At 34.2% G+C, this 18,255-nt stretch overlaps 1 protein-coding gene across 8 annotated transcripts in view; it reads right to left on the bottom strand.

Annotated features, from left to right (window-relative positions):
- WDPCP (WD repeat containing planar cell polarity effector) overlaps positions 1-18,255 on the bottom strand; it is a 331,844-nt gene that overhangs the window by 194,193 nt on the left and 119,396 nt on the right. For all 8 annotated transcript variants that reach the window (XM_081069092.1, XM_081069096.1, XM_081069095.1 and 5 more), the window contains exons 7-9: positions 14,281-14,395; positions 11,846-11,979; positions 8,176-8,367 (exon numbers count right to left, since the gene is read on the bottom strand). In XM_081069092.1, the coding sequence (XP_080925218.1) occupies positions 8,176-8,367; positions 11,846-11,979; positions 14,281-14,395 (441 nt within the window). The remainder of the gene's footprint in view (positions 1-8,175; positions 8,368-11,845; positions 11,980-14,280; positions 14,396-18,255) is intronic.

Genomic DNA, 18,255 nt, shown 5'->3' with positions numbered 1-18,255 from the left:
ACACAGTGAAACCTGCCAGATTTCATTCCCTTCCCTCTCTCCCCAGAGGCAATGCTATTATGAATTTGGTATTTATTCCTATCACATTATTACTACATCAATCTAGAACAATCCTGCACAACACATAGCATTGTTCTGAATGCTTTAAAATTTTATATAAATGCTATCATACTGTATCACACTATAATTCCTTTGTGCTCAACTAATTTTTCTGGGATTTAATCATATAACTCTAGTTCCTTCATTATAACGTCTGTACAGCATTCCACCCTCTAAATACTATACCACTGTTTCTAAGTTGCTCTCCATAGCAATTTACTAATTTACCTATCAGCAGTGAATGACAGTTCCTTATTGCTCCATATCTTTACTTATCCAAATATATCAACTAAAAGCAAAATAGTAATAATTGCTTTCAAATGGATACAATAGCTTTCAATGAAATCTGTCTTCAATTAAATCTATACAAATGTCTTACAAGCTTAGAAAAACAGACATTTCTCGAGGAAATATAAACATTCCCTTATCCATAATTTTTAGTATGTGAAAGGTTATCAACTTATATGTCTGTGTATTAAGAAAATCCTCTAATTCACAGAATTACTTGTTATAACAATCAACACAATATAGAAAAAAGTTATTTAATGAAAGAAAAGACAAAGAGATCAACGGAACAGAATAAGGAACCCAGAAACAGACCCAGAGATCAGATCAGTTGACTATATCTGACAAAGTAGTAAAGATGATTCAATGAAGAAAGGCTTGTCTTTTCAATAAATAGTGCTGAAACAACTGGACATGCAAAAACATGAATATACATGTAGGCCTTAAACCTTTCACAAAAAGCTGGTTCAAACTAAAAGTGTTTACTATGACCATGAATATAGCATCCCTGATTGTGGCAAAGTGGCAATGGTAGCACTATAGTTTTTGAATCTCTCTAAATCTCCACATAAAAGAGACAGTTCACTGAACAGCAAAACCAAATCCCATAGATGAGTAAATGTGGATTAAAGGAGAGAGAGCACTGTACGTAATGACTATATACTTCAATAATGTAAATAAAGTATAACTATTTAAAAATGGAAGGGGAGAAATGAGAAAACAGGCAAAAAGTTTTTCAATGCTCTCAGTAATTTACATTAGTAGTAAGTTTTATGATTATTCTAAGGCTGTTAGGTGTGGACTGTGGGATAAAGTAAACAAGTAATTATGAGATACTATAATTCATTCCCTGCGTCCCTGCACTAGGATTTTCATGAAAGAGAGGAGATGCAGATATAATACAGAAAAGGTTAAATTGAAAACCACATAATTCTGAGTTTGAGTTACAGTATCAATATCAACTCACTCAGAATATAGGTAGATATGTATAAAATCTCTAGCTCTCGCTACTGAAGAAACCTGGAAACAATGAGCAACCCATTAACAATAACACACTATTCCTATGTGCTTAAAATGCCATTTTTCATTAAAAGAAACCAGAATTTATTAAAGAAATGGCTATTTCTAGGTCTGGGGCAGGAAATGTACAAGATGAGCATGGAACATGCTGTCATACCAGATAGCAGGGAAGCTACCCAAGACCACTGAGGTAATGACAAAAAGAGGAGCTAAACTGCACAATCGCCCACTGGCCAAAGATAAGACAATCTGAGCTTCCCAAAGAATAACAATTACAATTTATGAAAACCATTAAGTCAAATATGTTCAAATCCATAAATTAATAATGCTATTTAAAAAACAAAAACTAACTGGCTACCTTCAGGGAGTGATAGGCAACCAATTCATTATCTTGAAAACTGGTAAATAAAAGGAAAGAAATAGACATTTATCCTAATTATATTATATGAACGCAACCATTGGAAAAATGAATAGGAGATTAGTGGAAGTGTCTTTTTATGAAAGTATCCCAATTAATAAACAAAAAACTAATAATCTAATTAGAATATCATCATTTTGCAACCTGAGAAATTGATTTTTTTTAACTGGGGAATATTGGGGAACAGTGTGTTTTTCCAAGACCCAGCAGCTCCAAGTTAAGTTGCTGTTTTTCAATCTAGTTGTGGAGGGTGCAGCTCACTGGCTCATGTGGGAATTGAACCGGCAACCTTTGTGTTATGAGCACCGCGCTCTAAGCAAGTGAGCCAACCAGACACCCCAGAATGGATTTATGCACTGAGCATCTATAGCTGCTAACATCAAAAAAGACAACCGAAAAAGAGAGATAGAAACTGACATTATGCGCCTTCTGATAAAATAACACACCGTCCCTTATAGTCTTGCCAAAACTGATGACTAACTTGCAGAATTTTAAAAAGACAGAGAAACATGCTGAACCACACCATGATTATGCAAACAACAAAGTCCAGATGTAGGACACTGTACTTCAACAGATAACTTTTTTTAAATTGAAGTTTATTGGGGTGACAACTGTTAGTAAAGTTACATAGGTTCCAGGTGTACAATTCTGTAACACATCATCTATATAGCATGTTGTAACTTTTAAGGAAAAGAAAGGAATAGAATGGGAACTTGTAGATTTAAAGAGATTTTAAATAAGAGACACATTCAAGTGTTTTAAATGGATAATATTAAACTACAGTTTTAGGGGATGCACATTTAGGTAATAAAAACTATATGGATATATATGAAAATTATTAAAAGTCATGATAGAGGTCACTTTGGGGGCTCAAAAAGAAGTTGACAGAGTACATGGTGGTATTTTGGGTGCCTGGCAAAGTTCTATTCCTTGACCTGAGTGTGGTTCCAGGGTCCTTTGTAATAGCTTATTAAAATATATACTTATGGCAATGGAAGTAAAAGCTAAAAGAAACGAATGGGACTATATGAAACTTAAAAGCTTCTGCACAGCAAAAGAAACCATCAACAAAATAAAGAGGCAACTGACTGAATGGGAGAAGATTTTTGTAAACAGTGCCTCCGATAAGGGGCTAATATCCAAAATATACAACAACAAAAACATGAAACTCAACAACAAAAAACAAACAACCCAATTGAAAAATGGGCAGAGAATCTGAAGAGACATTTCTGCAAAGAGGACATACAAATGGCAAAGAGACATATGAAAAAATGCTCAACATCATTAATCATCAGAGAAATGCAAATAAAAACCACAATGAGATATCACCTGACCCCAGTCAGAATGGCTATCATCAACAAGACAAATAGTCACAAGTGTTGGAGAGGCTGTGGAGAAAAAGGAACCCTCATACACTGTTGGTGGGAATGCAGACTGGTGCAGCTGTTATGGAAGGCAGTGTGGAGGTTCCTCAAAAAATTACGAAAAGAATTACCATATGACCCAGCAATCCCTCTTCTGGGTATCTACCCAAAAAATTTGAAAACATTTATACATAAAGACACGTGTGCTCCAATGTTCATTGCAGCTTTGTTTACGGTGGCCAAGACATGGAAACAACCAAAATGTCCTTCAATAGATGAATGGATAAAGAAGTTGTGGTATATATACACAATGGAATACTATTCGGCAGTAAGAAAAGATGATATAGGAACATTTGTAACAACATGGATGGATCTTGAGAGTATAATTCTAAGCGAAATAAGTCAGACAAAAAAAGCAGATAACCCTATGATTTCAGTGATATTTGGTATATAAACCAAAAACAACAAAAGAACAACACAAACAAATGAGAAACAAAAACTCATGGACACAGACAATAGTTTAGTGGTTACCAGAGGGTAATGGGGGTGGGGGGAGGGAGATGAGGGTAAGGGGGATCAAATATATGGTGATAGAAGAACTGACTCTGGGTATGAACACACAATGGGATTTATAGATAATGTAATACAGAATTGTACACCTGAAATCTATGTAATTTCACTAACAATTGTCACCCCAATAAATTTAAAAATATATATATATACTTAGGTTGTTTGATATTCTTTATGTATGTTTTGTAATAAAAAGATTAAAAAATATATCATCCCTAAAATGGAAAATCTTTGTTATGTGGTTAAAAGCTAAAGCAGTATATACATTTCATTGGAACAAATGTTTCTTAAATATTTTGGCTTTTCAAGTTCAATGTATCTAATACTGCTTTCTGACTGCTTCTTTTATCAAATTATACTGTATTAAAAGTTGGTCACAATTCTTCCTTTCCCAGAAGTTGATGCTCCTTTAAATCACTGCAAAAATGGTTTTTAATTTTTATAGGATTTTTTCCTATACAAAGTTATCTTTGTCAAGTTATACTTCCCTAGCCCTGACAACAGGTTTTAAAGTTTAATAGCTCTGTTTATGTGGTTTTGATTAATTTGCTAAATTAATCAAATAATCTTTTGTGAGTAAGGTATTTTAAAATTAACACCATACTCAGAAAGCATTACCAAATCAATACGGCTGAAAAACTAAACTACCTGCTCAAATAAAAGGTAAAGGAAGAATAAACTATGTTATCATATTTTGACAAAGTGAATGAATTAAATAGGATGATGGCAGTAACTTTCCAAAAGGAAGTACAAAGAATATGTAGAATTTAAATAAAAATACTACCATGTTATATGTGATAATGCATACATACACTATTAAAAACTGCTTTCAAATGAATTCACTGATAAAATTTTTCACTATCGTATATTTTTCAAAAGAAATTTTCTCCCTAGACTACATAACTCTTTGCTTTATGCTTCTAATTAAGATATGTACTGTTGTTTAGAGCTCTGTGGTGTGAAATTAGACCAGCAGTTTTCTAATATCCATAAAATAAATAAAAAAATGTTCCTTCTCTGACAGGCAGATAATTCAGTCACAGAGAGCTTATTTCTATGTTTCCTTTGTTTTCTTTTTTTTTTTTAGCTGCTTGGTAAGCCAATTTTCTACTTAGAATCTACTGTTAAAACTCTCATTTGGTCCAGTATGTGGGCTTTATCCTTTCCATGGTCTGTTATGCAAAAGAGATGGCTTAATTTTTTTTTTTTTTTTTTTTTTTTTTACTTTGCTGCAAAGCAGTGGTTCGCAACCTGGACGCACATGAATATCACCTAAGGAACCTGTAAAAGAATACTGACGTCTCCTCCCCCACTGGAGATGCTGATGTAACTGGTCTGGGTGGGCTCCCTTCTAAAAAGCTCTGCAGGTGACTGTAATGTGTTGCCAAGGCAAGGAACCACTCACTACTCCAGGATCTTGCCACTGTCCAAAAAAAAAAAAAAAGCTTATTATCTTCTCTGATCAAACTTGGATGGGAAATGCTTTTTAAAAATTCTATAGCTTAAAAGATGCAAATATTAAATTTGTTCTCTATGAGATCACTACTTTTTTAGTTTGAATTTTAGGGCGTAAGAGAACATTGTATTTTTTTATTTTGATGATTAGTTCAAGTTTATTGGTCACTAGTGAAAAAAATTTAAAGACATACACCTGAATATTACTTTTATGGAGTAGTGGTTTTAGTTCACGACATTAAAAAAAAAAGTGCTACAATTCATAGTTAAAGATTATACCTTCACATTAAAAAAAGGGAACAATTATTTCCCTAAACATTTCTTCCAAAAGACATTCACCTTTTGCATACAGAAGTTCACTTGAGGTTCTGAAAAAGACACCTTTCCAAATTTTTCCTACAGTTTAATTTTGATAGAATGACTGAAAGAGCCAAATCCAACATAAAAGCTACTTGCCCAGAAAAAAAAGAATTACGTATCTTAACATATTAGGATTAAAAAGGGGGACATTAACTATGCAATCAGTGGTGAATAATTAAAAATCATGTGCAAGTATCATATACAGTTTTATGCAAATCGATTCAAATACATGAAATGGATAATTTTGTAGGAATATAAATGGAAGATAACTCAAGGAAAAAAAGAATTCTTGAAAAACAAAACAACCCTGGAAAAACAGAACCAATATGAAAAATCGACCTTCCTTGAAAGACACCACACCCAGGCAGTTTTCTAGGTGAGTTCTACCAAACATTCAAGTATGAGATAATTCTTTTACTGTTTCAGAGAAGAGAAAAGGAAAAAGCTAGCCAACTCACTCCACAGGGCTAGTACAACCTTGATGTGAAACTTAGAAAGAATAGTAAAAGAAAAGAAAATATCATATCTGAGCAAATTGTGATGCCTCTTTAATGTTCCCTCCTTACTATTTAAGTAAAATCAATCATTCCTCAGTGGCTCCTGCTCTAACTCACATATATTCTATCCACAGCACCATGCAACATTTTAGTGCACTTACACATTTTCATATTTGTCTCTCATTGGTAGATACTAAGATTCTTCCAGGCAGGGGTAGTTTTGCATTTGTATCCTGTGGCATAAAATACAGTGCTTACTTACTCCACGGTCATGATCAGTAGTTGCTGAAGGATGTAGAAAGGGAAAGGGAAGGGCCTTTCAGATAAATAAAGCAGCAATGTGTACAGGCAGGAGGTGGGAAATAATGAGGCAGTGAGTAAAATCATTTGGCTAGAGCACACATTTGTATAAGGAAATAACACTGGAAAGGCAAGTCACGGCCAGTCAGGGGTGGGCTTTTCAGTGTTGAATCTAATTTTAGTTTTAGTATATAAAAAGGGCATTTGAACAGGCAGTGGCTAAATCAGATGTGTGCTTCAGAATCCACATGAGCTGACAGGGACCTCGAGGTGACCGATCTAGTTTAAACTCATTGTTTTGAAAATTGGAAAACTAGTCAGAGAGACAGAAGATGTATCCAAGGCCAAAGGACTCAGAATTAGCTAAAAGCAAGCAGAAGCTCAGAGGGAATATGCTTGATTAAGGTCCACCCAACAGGCAAGCCCAGGTCTGTCCAACTCCAACGTCCATGATCTAGATGACACCAGAAGATGAGGTATGTAGACCAGATGTACACCCTTTTAGAAGAGTCCTAATTTCATGTAATACACTCGTTTCAAATAAAGGTAATTTGTGTAATGTATAACTAAAGGCTGATGTAATTAGTTTTATTTCTATTATGAGAGAGAATATTTAATAGAATTATAATTGGCTTTGTTACATTAAGTCATTTTAATGAAGTCTTTTAGTGCATTAAAATGGAATAAAATGGTGGGCATGAACAGAAACAAAGCTTTTACTTAGCCTCACCAAATCTACACCTAAAGCATTACAAGTATTTTTAATTACTGCAACAGAATTGGAAAAGTTCCATTAAAAGGTCAATTATTAAACAATTAATTAATCAATCAAAAAGGACTCTTCAGTCTTACAAGGCAGCCTGAAAGTTTATAAAACTAGAAGAGGTAGGCAGTGACAGAGAAAACTTGGACTTGTTGATTCAATCTCAGAATACTAATTCTGAGAAACACTTTTTAAAGCCTAAAAAGTAACAGACTTAGAGAAAATACAGGAACATACATTTTACCCAGACAAAAACTTTTTCTAAGTGGGGGGAAGAGATGCCTTTTTCTTAAGTTATAAAAAGGTAAGACAGAATTTCATACTCAAATTACTGGTACAAGCTGAAGATATCCACAGGGTCACAATACTGAATGATGGTAGAACCACTGTCAGGGATAGGTATGGGGAGACACTGTCCTCACTTCCTAGATGAGTCCTTTGGTGCTCCGTCCGAGGCAGGACACGAGACTGAGAGGCCACTGCTCTACGCACTCCTTACAAATTCTTGCCCAGCCACAGGGCAGTACCACAGGGTTGTGCACAGAATGAGCATTTGACTATTAACTGACTGAAGTTTACAGAAGGTGACTGATAACATAACTTTGACAGCTGAAATCATGAGCAAACGTAATGATAGTACTAATAACGATAACCAGGATCGAGGAGGAAGAGTTTACCACGTGTAGGTATCCCTCTATATCCATGTATTAACTCATTTATCTTCGTTAACTCAAATTTTCAAATAACAAGACCACAACACATAGAGGTTAGTAACTGGCTCAAGGAGAGAGCGCTAGGTAGTGGCAGAGTTAGGAACTGAACCCAGAAGCCTCACTCCAATCATTGTGCTATTCAGGTCAGCCCTGAAATTATCTACGTATTCTCTAGACACGATACTTTCAAGGGTCCCATGTCATGTTCCTTTTTGAATATTTGGAAAAATAAATTATACGTTTAAAAAAGCATTTGCATTTATTTCAGAAAAAAACTAATAATCCTATTTTATTTGCCCTTCAATAAAATGTGTATATGTTTTAGATTTACCTCCAGTCTTCCTTGAGCATAACCCAGGAGCAGCAGATTGGCTCTGTCTTTTTCAGGAGAAATGGGGGCCCAAGGCCAAGCATCATCACTGACCAGTGGCCACCAGCAAACAACTATATCCTGAGCACAATTGATAGCAAGGTGACGCTCTGTTGTCCTGTTTACTGGCCCAGGTATTTCATAGTAGGAAATCTAATGGTTAAAAAGAAAAAGCATAAAAGAATAATTTTTAATGCAAAATCCTCAAAGCATTATAAAAATTAAAGCATCTGTAAATGTAGATAAATGCAAGTAAATATGCATGTTAAACATGTGCTTAGAGAGGTGTCAGAATTTACCAAATTCTTTTGACACATATATAAAAAAAGACATATGTTCAAAATTTTCTCCACTTTTAGCAGAAAAGAGGAAAAGGAGAAATGTGAGTTAGGGAGGAATTGGCTGTAGCAATCCTAATCAATACCAAAATGTACAGTCATGGTTGCTTGACAGCATCGACCTACACCTAGGATTTAAGACCAGCTATATTAAATGACAAGTTCAGTACTGCTGACCAAGAGTGTCTGACTACTGTTTAAGACATAACATGTTAACAATGACTGACAAGAATAAAAGGAAAAACAAATTGAGGCGAATATCACTTTAATGAATATATGAGACAGATACACATATATTCTGCATAAAAGGATAAGCCACAGTATCTTGTGTAAAAGTTGATGCAGCTTCTGCGAATTATGATTCTCTTTCTTAGGAAGGATTTGTAGAATTTATTATTCAAACTATGTTATTTTGGAACATGGTTATTTGAAAACATAAGCACTGCACCATCTGGGTGACACATGCCAAGGAAATATAGATTGCACCGTATTTCTGCTTAAGGAATTAATGGAAGGTTGATAGCTTGGAAGAAAAAAAAAAACTATCTTGCCATTGCTGGTCAGCAATAATCGAACCACTTTCTGGGGATTAAGCGCATGGCTAAGCCTAGTGGACCAGACACTAGCAAAGGGCAGGGGGTCTTCTTATCAGAGAAATGCTTCTGGAGCCAGTCTCACTACATGACAGATTGCTTTCATATTCCTGTCTGCAAGGCAACAAAGGATGGCAGTAATGCGATAATGCCAGAGTGCAATGGGTGTTAAGAACCCGTTGCATTTATGTATTGTATTTAGTAAATAATCAGGCTCATCCAAATTGTGATCTCACCACTCAACCAAGGCCATTAAAATCAAGGTTAATGCTTTAATAATCCTCTGCTATTTTTTTTTTAATATGGTCAAAAGGAACCCTTTTCTATTTGCATGGCCATAATATTATTGACCTCTTCATCCTCCGAATGCACATCAAAAGGAACTAAAATCAAAGTAATTACCAGTGCTCCTCTCTCATGGTAAACATTTAACTCCTTGCACTGTCCCTTCACTGTTAAATAAGTTGAATTGGATTTTTAAATTGTGGACAAGAAAACTTGTTAAAGGTCAATAATTTCAGGATATTTACCTTGCAATTTTCTTTGCCAAAAGTTATTTCTATCTAAAAGAACTAATTTATGGTACAGCTGTAAAGAAAAGCAGGATTATCATACTCTACACTATTTCCTTGTTTTAAAATCCAAATGGGCAATGACAGACAATACAGACGTACTTCATGCTTTGAAGTACAAATTCTTATATTTAAGCTCTCAATATCATTATTTTTACTAGTTTTCTTCTTGTTTGAGAGAAATATCACAATGGAATTACTAAGTCCTTAAAAATACACAAACATTAATTTGATGTCCTACTTGCCATGTAAACACATTACTTACAAATTTCTACATGCAGAAACATTCAAGTTAAAACAAGAAACTGACACTTTTATTCCTCACTTAATGCAAATCATATATGTTATCTGAAATTTCATGTTCTAATGGCATCAGTATGCTATTATGATAGTCAACAAGGCAAGTAAAATAAAGAAGTTTTTTAAAATATCCTTCTAATTAACCAACGGCAGTTTTTACTAAGTATTAAATATCTATATTTAAATACTGAACCAGAAAATGAAATCCATAGATTTTCCAAAGGGAAGTAGATTATTTCTCTAATGTATAGAAATGACATGGAGTGTCCATGTCCTAATTTACCCAAATTCAAAGGCAGAAAGCATAAACAAATAAGTAATTCCTTTACTTAAGGTATAAATATCCATATACTAAGTCTATTTTCTATGTCTTTTCATAAGAAAAGACGGCATCTTAAGAGTCTCTCTCTGCTCTCATTAATGGGTAGCTACTATCCTTTGGTTGAGAAAACTTTACTAAACTATCCATCAAACCTAAGATGGGGAAACTAGTTATACAAAATTTTACATGACAGCATTAGAAACAAAATAGCTTGAATGCACATTGGTGCATCTCAAAGAACAGTATTAGTAAATGAACATTTCAAGTAAATCTACAGTTAGCCATTCTAGAAAATAATATCTCATTTAATATCAATTAATATGAATTTTTTGACTAACCAAAATATAATACAAGAGAACCACTGATTTCAAGCTAAAGAAAATCAATAATATACAATGTTATAGAAGCTCAACAGAGCTGGCAAATAAAACCAAATTGTAGTTTATTACCACAATGAAAAACTTATTTAATATGTTTTAATCCCGTGTTAAAAATCTTTATAAGAATAGATGTTTCTACTAAATAAAAGGAGATCCTGCCCCATACTACTACCATCTCAATCACAGGAAGAAATAATCCCAAAGGGCAAAAGGTTAGGTTAAATGCTACTTTTTCAAAAACCCATGAACAGTTTCAAGCCACAAAGCTGACTTCTAAAAATCTTTGCTCTTGCTATATATTCTAAGTGTGGCCCAAGTGTGCATCTTTTTTAAGGAAGCTGTATATCCGCTCTGTTCCTAGTGAACAGTGAACTGTCCCAAATCCACGTCACAGAGGCTGGATCAATCTTGCAAACACAAGTCATTGCTGAAAAGAGGCCTTGAACTGAAACAGCCTGGAAAATGTATTAGATACTCATCCTAGCAGAGAGTATACCTTCCAAGCGGTTAAAACGTAATGTGGCAAAACTTAAACACATCATTTAAAATAAAAATCCTGCCTTAACAGATGTAAAGTCCCTGATACAAGGAAACAAATTACCTGGAGTTAGTGAAGGGAGAGATACTAACATAGGAAGATTTCTTTTTGCATTTTCTCCAGTTATAGTTAAGATGGGGGGAGGTCTTCCCACACCTTGTTCATTACACTTTTCTATTAACCTTTGAAAGTGCCTTCTTCCTTCTTTCTTTTCTTGTGAAATAGAAACCAGGGCAGCTGTCCTAGCCTAAAAAGATAATAAGGAATCTTCCGGGAAAATAAGAATGGTGTATTATACTACCACTAGCAAGAACACCATTTTCAAATGTGTAACTTGCCTCTATTATCTGTCTTTGACTTCCATAAATGTTATATGACTTGCTCCAACATGCCATTATTGGACCCTCATAATGAAAGTAACAAAGAAAACTCAGGATGGCCACTGTTTCTAGTGATTCAAACTTAATTCTATAAGTGTTTTTTTCCTAAAATCCAGGAATGTACAAGAAGAATAAAAATAATATCAACTCATGTGACATTCTAGCACACCTTAATTAATAATATGACTATTTAAATTGAAATCTCTACCTTATATTCCAAGGCTGAGAGTTTTTCCAATCTTTTGTTTACATCAGGAGAACCCATCTTCTTGGTAAACTGAATGAAACATAGTTTGTTTTGTGCCAAAAATGATAAGATGATAAAGCTGTCTGTAAGAAGAGCTTAAAAAAAAAAGATTTTGATAATACTAAGTTAGAATAAAATAACAATGAACTAATAGATTCTTTCCACTGAAATATTACAAAAAGCTATTTTTAGAAGATAAAAATTAAAATAACTAGTCTCCTAAATATCATTATGACATTTTACAGGGATATTAAAGATATTGGAAATCAACAATAATCATCAATATAATCATGCATGGATTTGATACTTTTCCTTCTTTTCTGATAACATTTCAATATACACTGATGTTTGGGGACAACCACCAAATAATATGTATTTGGAACTAGGGCTAAAAAAGCATAAAATAAGGATCATTTTATTCCTGAATATAATGATGAAAATGTTTATTTTTGTTTATGCTTAGACTTTAATCCTGTGTTTATATGCTATAAATCACCCGAGAATAAATTAGATTTATTGAGGGCTACAGATCAGTGTTCTCCACCAATCTTACTTTTTTACTTTTAAATTTTTTATTAACGAACCTTCTTTTTGAGAGTATATAAGCTGAATAAACTAAAGCATATTATTCCCAATACATCATTACATAAATTAATGTTTAATAAGGAAGATTAGCAAAAATATTTCTACAGCTTTATTTCTAAAGGATACAAGTAGGTAGATAATTTTTATGGGTTAATAAAGGGGATTAATGTTATATAAAATTATTGATAAAAATAATTAAGAAATGTTTTATATTGTTCCTAACAAAAAGAAATTATTGACTGTTTTACATATTTTCTTTACTTCTATACTCCTTACTGAGCAAATAGTGACCAATGGTAGATCTACACAATTATAGGAGAATCTGGAGAACTGCCAAGAAATCACATTGTTATCACGATCTGATGAGGATGTATTATTTGGGGCATAAATAAAAGAAACAAGTGAAAAAAGATATCTCAGAGACATGAAGTGTTGGAAGTAACCTTTTAATTCTTATAGAGGTGCATCAAAATGATAAAATCATCACAGCCACTATTTTATTAGCAGTGTCAACAAAGGGATCAATTATTAGACACAAGACAATGGAATCTCTTCCATAGGGAAGCTAGCTTCCTTAGCACCATGTTCCTATAAGAAGAAATGGCACACTTACAATCCTACCCAACTTATTATTATTATCAGTAATGTTGCTAATTACAGCCATCCTGCAGAATGCTTTTCTTTAAAGTGATGAAATTGAGTCTGATTTATTCAGAAGCAGCTAGTAAGAGCACACGGCAGAAGGAAGGTTTCTGTATTCTCACCTGTCTTTTCCACTAGGCCATGCTTTCCTTTAATTATGCAGTTTCAGATACTGACAATTTTCAATCTCCAAAGATAATGCAATGTTTTTAGACTTTTTATTGTGAATAAAAGAACATAATCTTAAAACTTCAGGAGTCAGCATAGCGTAGAGGAAATAAAATGGGTTCTGCAGCTAGAACCTTGGTTCAAATCTCAGCTCAGTCATTTTTGAGCTATTCCTTAGTATTTCATTTGTGGGCATGTTCCTTAGTATCTCAGCTGTAATTTCCTTATCTATAAAGTGGAAATAACTATACCTTATAAAAGGTTGTTCTTTGAATTAAATAAAATAGGTAGGTTGGCACAGCATAGGGCCTCAATAAATGTCAGTATCCTATATTTTCAATAACTGGCTTAAACTATTTTTCTTATGTGTTTTGTAGCATTTATATACTATTGTAGTATCACTTCATAGATTTATCTAGTATATTTGCCATTGATTTTTGATATTTAGAAATATTGACCAATTACTGTTGCATACCTGGAACTAATATAACATTGTATGTCAACTATAATTTGAAGAAAGGAAGAAATATTGCCCAAATTTTATCAACAGTTAATATTCAGAGACTTTGGTAACAAAGAATCCTCCTAAGAGGCAAAGCATAATTCTCTTTTTTACAGGTGGCTGTGTCGACACATTTGGGTTATTTATTTAAAATTCATTTGAAAATGAAAAAATATTTGACATGTCAATAATAGGGGACTAATTTTGAAAGACCACACCAAACAACAACAACAACAAAAACCTATTTTGGAAACATGTTCACATTTTTTTAAAGGAAAGAAAGAAAAATATTCAGAATATGAGGCTAACACTCAACAAAAACTTTCATATTAAACATTAGCCAAAACTTGTATTGGTCCCATGGGTTGTAACTATGCTATTACAAGCAATTACTTGTGTTTGCAAGTCCCCAGTGGTAATAATTAGTCTACCTGTTGACACACTATTTCTCCTGCCCCACTGTTAATGTAGGCAATTGATTTGCACATGGAGTAATTACCGTCACTGATGGTGTCTGAGATGAGCTTCCCCACCAGGCTTCTGTCAATCACCACTTTCTCCAGCTGCGGCCCAGAAAGGCTTAGGGACACCAGCACACCTGAACCAAAGAGGAGCTAAACCAGGTAAAGGGAGAGAGAGGAAGGAAGATATACTGAAGATTAATCTTTTAAAAACCTCTTTCCAAATGTATAACTTATACAGATATTTACACGCGCATCTATACCATGAAATTATAGTTTTTCTATATCAAAAAACAATCACTGACATTCTAAGTAAAAAGATACATGTGGTTAAGCGATGTAACACAACAGGTGTATAGATTAAAGCTTGCAGAAACTTAATTTAGTCTATGCTTATTAGAAGTCTAATCTTCTAAATACTTAGAAAGTACCCATGCAGAAATAACTGCTTTGCATTGTACTCAGAAATGTAATATGTTCTATTAAAATAGTTTGAAAGAATTACTACTTATATCAGGAATTAAAAGATTTCTTGAGATTTGAAGAGGCATTGCTACACTGTTATAGAAACAAATGCCACTATTAAAATATAACCAGCTAATGTTAATAATTTATTTGGAATTTAAACCCCACTTCTACAACTACAGATCTTTCCTGTCTAAAATGTTAAAATACATTAAATCAAGGTAATTAAAGTAAAACATTAAATTTTAAAATTCATTAATAAATAATACATACCAGAAACAATTTCTTAAGAACAGATCAAGAAATGTAGTAAAGTACCTAGGTTTTATCAATATCTGTACTCACCCAACCACCCAACAAAAGGTGATTGAATATCACCATTATGATTTTATACTGCTCTTTTCCATTTGTGGCAGCATAATTCATTCATCTCCAAATGTTTAAAACTTCTGAAAGGACTATGCATATGTGTATGCTTGTTATCTACGAGATTATGAAATATCAACATTGGAAGAAATTGTTTCACCTTCAAGGCAACAGACTCAAAGCAGATGAATCATGGAATAGCATATGGTATAAGAGGGAAAAAAACCAATTGTCAGTAAACTTATGAACATGCCAGCCAAACCCAAAGACAACTATGATTTTAAACAAAACAGGGGAATTCCCCACCTACCTAGGCATCATGTCCCAGCTAGAGAGGATGATTCTGTGTCGAGACATATTTGGACATGTGTGAAAGATGAGCAGCATGAGGGACCAGGGTAATATAAAGAAAGACCACTATTCCCCCACTGCCTAACAGATTTCAGACACGTTAATCGGAAAAGAAACTGAAAGGTTCCTTTGTACTTAACTGTTAGAATCCGTGTCTTAGTCACCAGAAACCTTTAAGTCTTGTGAACAACATGTCTTAATGGATTGTTCATTTCATGTTAATGTCCCTAAAGGGGGATGAAGGAGTAAGGACTTAATCATCTTTACTGGTTTTGGAGAAAGTACATTATTTAAAGAATTTCAGATTACTTTCTCTACTGAATTATATCCAGCCCTGTAATATCTTGATGGGAAACACTGATATTTCCCTTTTAGGGAATTCCTCCATAAGACTGTAGCATGTGGTCCTCACTCCCTAAATTCCTTTCTCAGAAAGGCAATTTTAGGGTTATCTTTTATATCTAGTGTTTTCCTCCTTGTAATAGCTTTTTCCTCCCTTCTGCATTTATTCAAAACATCTCAAAAATAAATAGAAAAGGACAGATTTTAATCTACTAAAACTTTACACCTATACTGTTAAGCACCTCTTTTTTTAATTACCCAGATACTACTAGCTCCTTAAGGATACTGGGTAGGCCACTTTTATCTTTGTATCTTCGGTGTCTAGAACAATGTTAGGCACATAATAGGTGCTAACTTAATGTTTAGAGAAAGAATAACTAACTCATCATAGGATCAGATAATTCATAGTTAGAAGGAAACCTGGTCTAATCTCCCACTGCCACATGGCATGGAGGTTCCTTCTACAGCATCCCTTCAAAGTTCCTTCAAATGTCAAATCCAGCTCATGCTTGAATACTGCCAGTGACCAGAAGCTCATTACCTTACAGAAAAACTATTCCACCATTGTACAGTTCAAATCAATTTAAGGATCATTCATTCATTTTTTTTTCATTCAACAAAAACAATGTTGACCACATGTCAAGTCACTAAACTCATCTAGTGGCTCGAAAGTGAATCAAACATAATCCTTAAAATAAGTTAAATATACATTAACAGAGAGAGGTAGAGATACAAGTAAATAATGTAATAAACTGCCATTACTGGTCCTATTGTTATAGGAGTATATACTGGGTAGAATGGGGGCGGGGATTGAGAATGAGGTAGTGACACTTAAGGTGAAGGCTAACTAACACTGCCTTCTTAGAATGTCTACAGTAGCTCCAGTCTTTCTTCAATAGCACTTACTTTTTAATATTAAAACACAACACAGTGGTTAAAAGCATGGACTCCGAAATCAGAATGAAATCAGTAGCACTGGCTCTACCTCTTATTAGCTGTGTCACCTTGAAGGAGAGTTAGTTACTTAACCTCGCTGTAACTTCATTTCTCATCTGAAAAGTGATAGGATAGTATCACTAGTAAGTAGATAGTATCTACTTCATAGGATGAGGATTAAATAACATTTCACAGTGTTTAGAATAATGCCTGACACAAAATAAATGTTTGCAATTACTGTTGTTATTATTATTATTTATTATAATTATTCAACCACTACTCATATAATGTGTTCTCACTATGTTATTTGCCATCTCTGAACACATTCTTTTGTCTTTGTAAAAATCTTGTGCCGGGATTGGCTCCATATTAGACATGGAACAATAGATTCCAGGTGGGTTATAATCAACACAATCTTTTGTCACCTTTCACATTTGCTGATTTTACAAGGTATTGTCTCCAAGTTCCTTCAAAACTTTGGAATTTGTTTCCAACTTCTTATTCCTTATTTTCTGCTTTCACCACTATTATCGTTAAGGAACGCTTCTCTCCTGACAGAAATAGCTTTTTCTATATGAGCATTTATGTTATAAAATTTATTCTAAAAGGTCACTTTTGTGGGATGGGGATGGAAAGTGCAACCTGTGAGAGTAGGTGAAAGAGGGAGCTTAAGCTAGAAAGGATTCGAAAGGGGTGTCAATGTACTGTACGAAAATGTGCATACATCGACAGATACTAACTGACACATGGAGATGGAGCAGTGATTTGGGGACCGTGGATCATACCCAGTGAACTTGGGCAGTCCTTCATAATCTTTCCCAAAGGACAGGTACAGCTACTTACTTATACATTCACTCTTTCATTTCACAAATACATGGTTAGTACTCTGGATGAGCTAGGCTCTATTCTAGGTGCTGAACATACAGCAGTGAACAAAACAAACCATGCCCTCGCCCTTACTCTCCTCAGGAAGCTTGCATTTGAGTGTGAACATAGTCAATAAACAAATAGATTTAATGTAATGTCAGATAGCAATAAGAACTACAGATAAAAACAAAGCACAGTAAGGATGGGGATTTTAGGATGATGCTGTTTTAAGCAGGATGACTAATAAAGAAGTAAAAGGGCCTTTCTGAGGAGATGACATTTGAGTACAGACTGAAATGAAGTAAATGAACTAGCCATATGATTATTTGAAGAAGGAGAGTTTGAGGCAGAGAACAGCAAATGCAAAAACTTCAAGCTCAGAATGTGCCAGCGATGCCGGAAGAAAGCTAGGCCAGTCATTGTAGCCAGAGGGGAGGAGGAGTAAGAGAGACTCATAGAGAACGAAATCAGAGCAATAGTGGCCAGGACAGGTTGGACCTTTTTTGATAAAAAGTCATTGGGTTTTAAGCAGCAGAGAATTATAACCTAATTTGTGTTTTAAAGAACGAATCAGGGCAAGAGTAGAAGCAAGGAGACCATTAGGAGGCTACTGCAGTGGTCTCTAGGTGAGAAAAGATGATGGCCTGGACTAGAACAGAAATGCTAAAGGAAATGATATGTTGTCA

This window comes from Rhinolophus hipposideros, assembly GCF_964194185.1.
Source record: "Rhinolophus hipposideros genome assembly, chromosome: 12".
NCBI classification, from domain to species: domain Eukaryota; kingdom Metazoa; phylum Chordata; class Mammalia; order Chiroptera; family Rhinolophidae; genus Rhinolophus; species Rhinolophus hipposideros.
Note: the sequence above shows the minus strand (reverse complement) of the source record. Positions and strands in the feature narration are given on the sequence as shown.